The following is a 1,168-nucleotide window of genomic DNA, read 5'->3' as shown; positions in this document are numbered from 1 at the left end:
TGTGTGGGAGTATTGGGTTGGAGATTTAGAGTCAAACCCTGGCAGTCTGCCCACTGCAGGAATGGTTCTGCCCCTGTTGAGGTGATGACATTGGTCTGCCAGAGGTGGTGGTGAAGATTGAAATCCCCTGCAATCAAACAGGATCTGGGGGGCAGAGGTTGACTTTGTAGGTGCCTCAGCCCCTCCCCAGCATCTATAGATCCAGGGGGTGCGTTATACAGGTTTAGTAGGGTCACATGTTGGTTTCCTGAGCTTACCTGGACTGCTGTCAAGTCCCAGTTGGGTTGGGGGCCATGTGTTATGAGCTCTGCTTTGAGTTGTGGGTGTTTGCGGATATATATGAGGGTGCGTGGCCTGTGTGTCCAGTCTTCTGTTGGTGTAAAAAGCTGGAAAGCTGGGCTATGCTTGGAGAGGCGGCGTGTGCGGATATTGGAGATCCATGGCTCTTGAACAAGAATGGCATGGTAATCTTGTTCAAAGGCTATTTGGAGGGCTGCTTCATGAGGGGATGGGCTCCAGGCCACATTGACCTGGAGAATCCGCAGTTGTGGGATAGACTTGTTGTATCTCATTGGGTAGGTGCAGGATTGGGGGCCCTTTCTGGGTCTGTGTTGTTGGGTGTGGAATTGGGGATTGCTTGGTTGGCCTGGGTGTTGTCTGTTGCTCTTTGACCTAGTTCTGTCCATCAGATGGCTGCAACTTGTGTCTTGGGGACCTGGATGATGGCCCCTTGCTTGAGACTGGGCTGGACTGGACAGCTTGCATGGTCTGCTGGGGTGGGACTGAAGCAGTTGGCGCACTGGTGGGTGCTGCCATGTGACTGGGGGTCATGATTCTCCTCAGTGTGGTCTTTAGCGCCGCAGAGCCGGCATTTGGGCTGTCAGGTGCAAGTTCTTGGGTTGTGGAAATCCCAGCAGCATGCACATTGCTGGATTCTGGGGTTTATGAATTTGTGTCTGATACAGAGGTTCTTGCTGAAAAAGTGAATCCAGGGTGGAATTTCAGAAGCAGCATTCTCTGGCACTGCAAGGATTATTGTTGATGTATCTTTCATGGTGTGTTCCTGGTTCTTTCTGGACCAGTGGAGTTTTAGTGGAGAGAATCCAGTCTGCAGTTTGAATTCCTCTTTTGCAGCTTGTTCAGACACATTGACTATAGAGCCATCATA

The 1,168-nt window shown here is 51.1% G+C and overlaps 1 protein-coding gene across 1 annotated transcript; it reads right to left on the bottom strand.

The window, feature by feature from the left end:
* Window positions 1-175: 175 nt before the first annotated feature.
* ASPGLDRAFT_32333 (uncharacterized protein) lies at window positions 176-572 on the bottom strand (the record flags this gene model as incomplete). Its single annotated transcript, XM_022544159.1, has 2 exons — window positions 176-193; window positions 258-572. 2 exons carry the CDS (start codon window positions 570-572, stop codon window positions 176-178), a joined length of 333 nt encoding a protein of 110 aa, XP_022404542.1.
* Between the last annotated feature and the right edge of the window lie 596 nt (window positions 573-1,168).

Source organism: Aspergillus glaucus (genome assembly GCF_001890805.1).
Source record: "Aspergillus glaucus CBS 516.65 unplaced genomic scaffold ASPGLscaffold_3, whole genome shotgun sequence".
NCBI lineage: Eukaryota > Fungi > Ascomycota > Eurotiomycetes > Eurotiales > Aspergillaceae > Aspergillus > Aspergillus glaucus.
The sequence above is the reverse complement of the archived record's forward strand: the minus strand, read 5'-3'. Positions and strand labels throughout refer to the sequence as shown.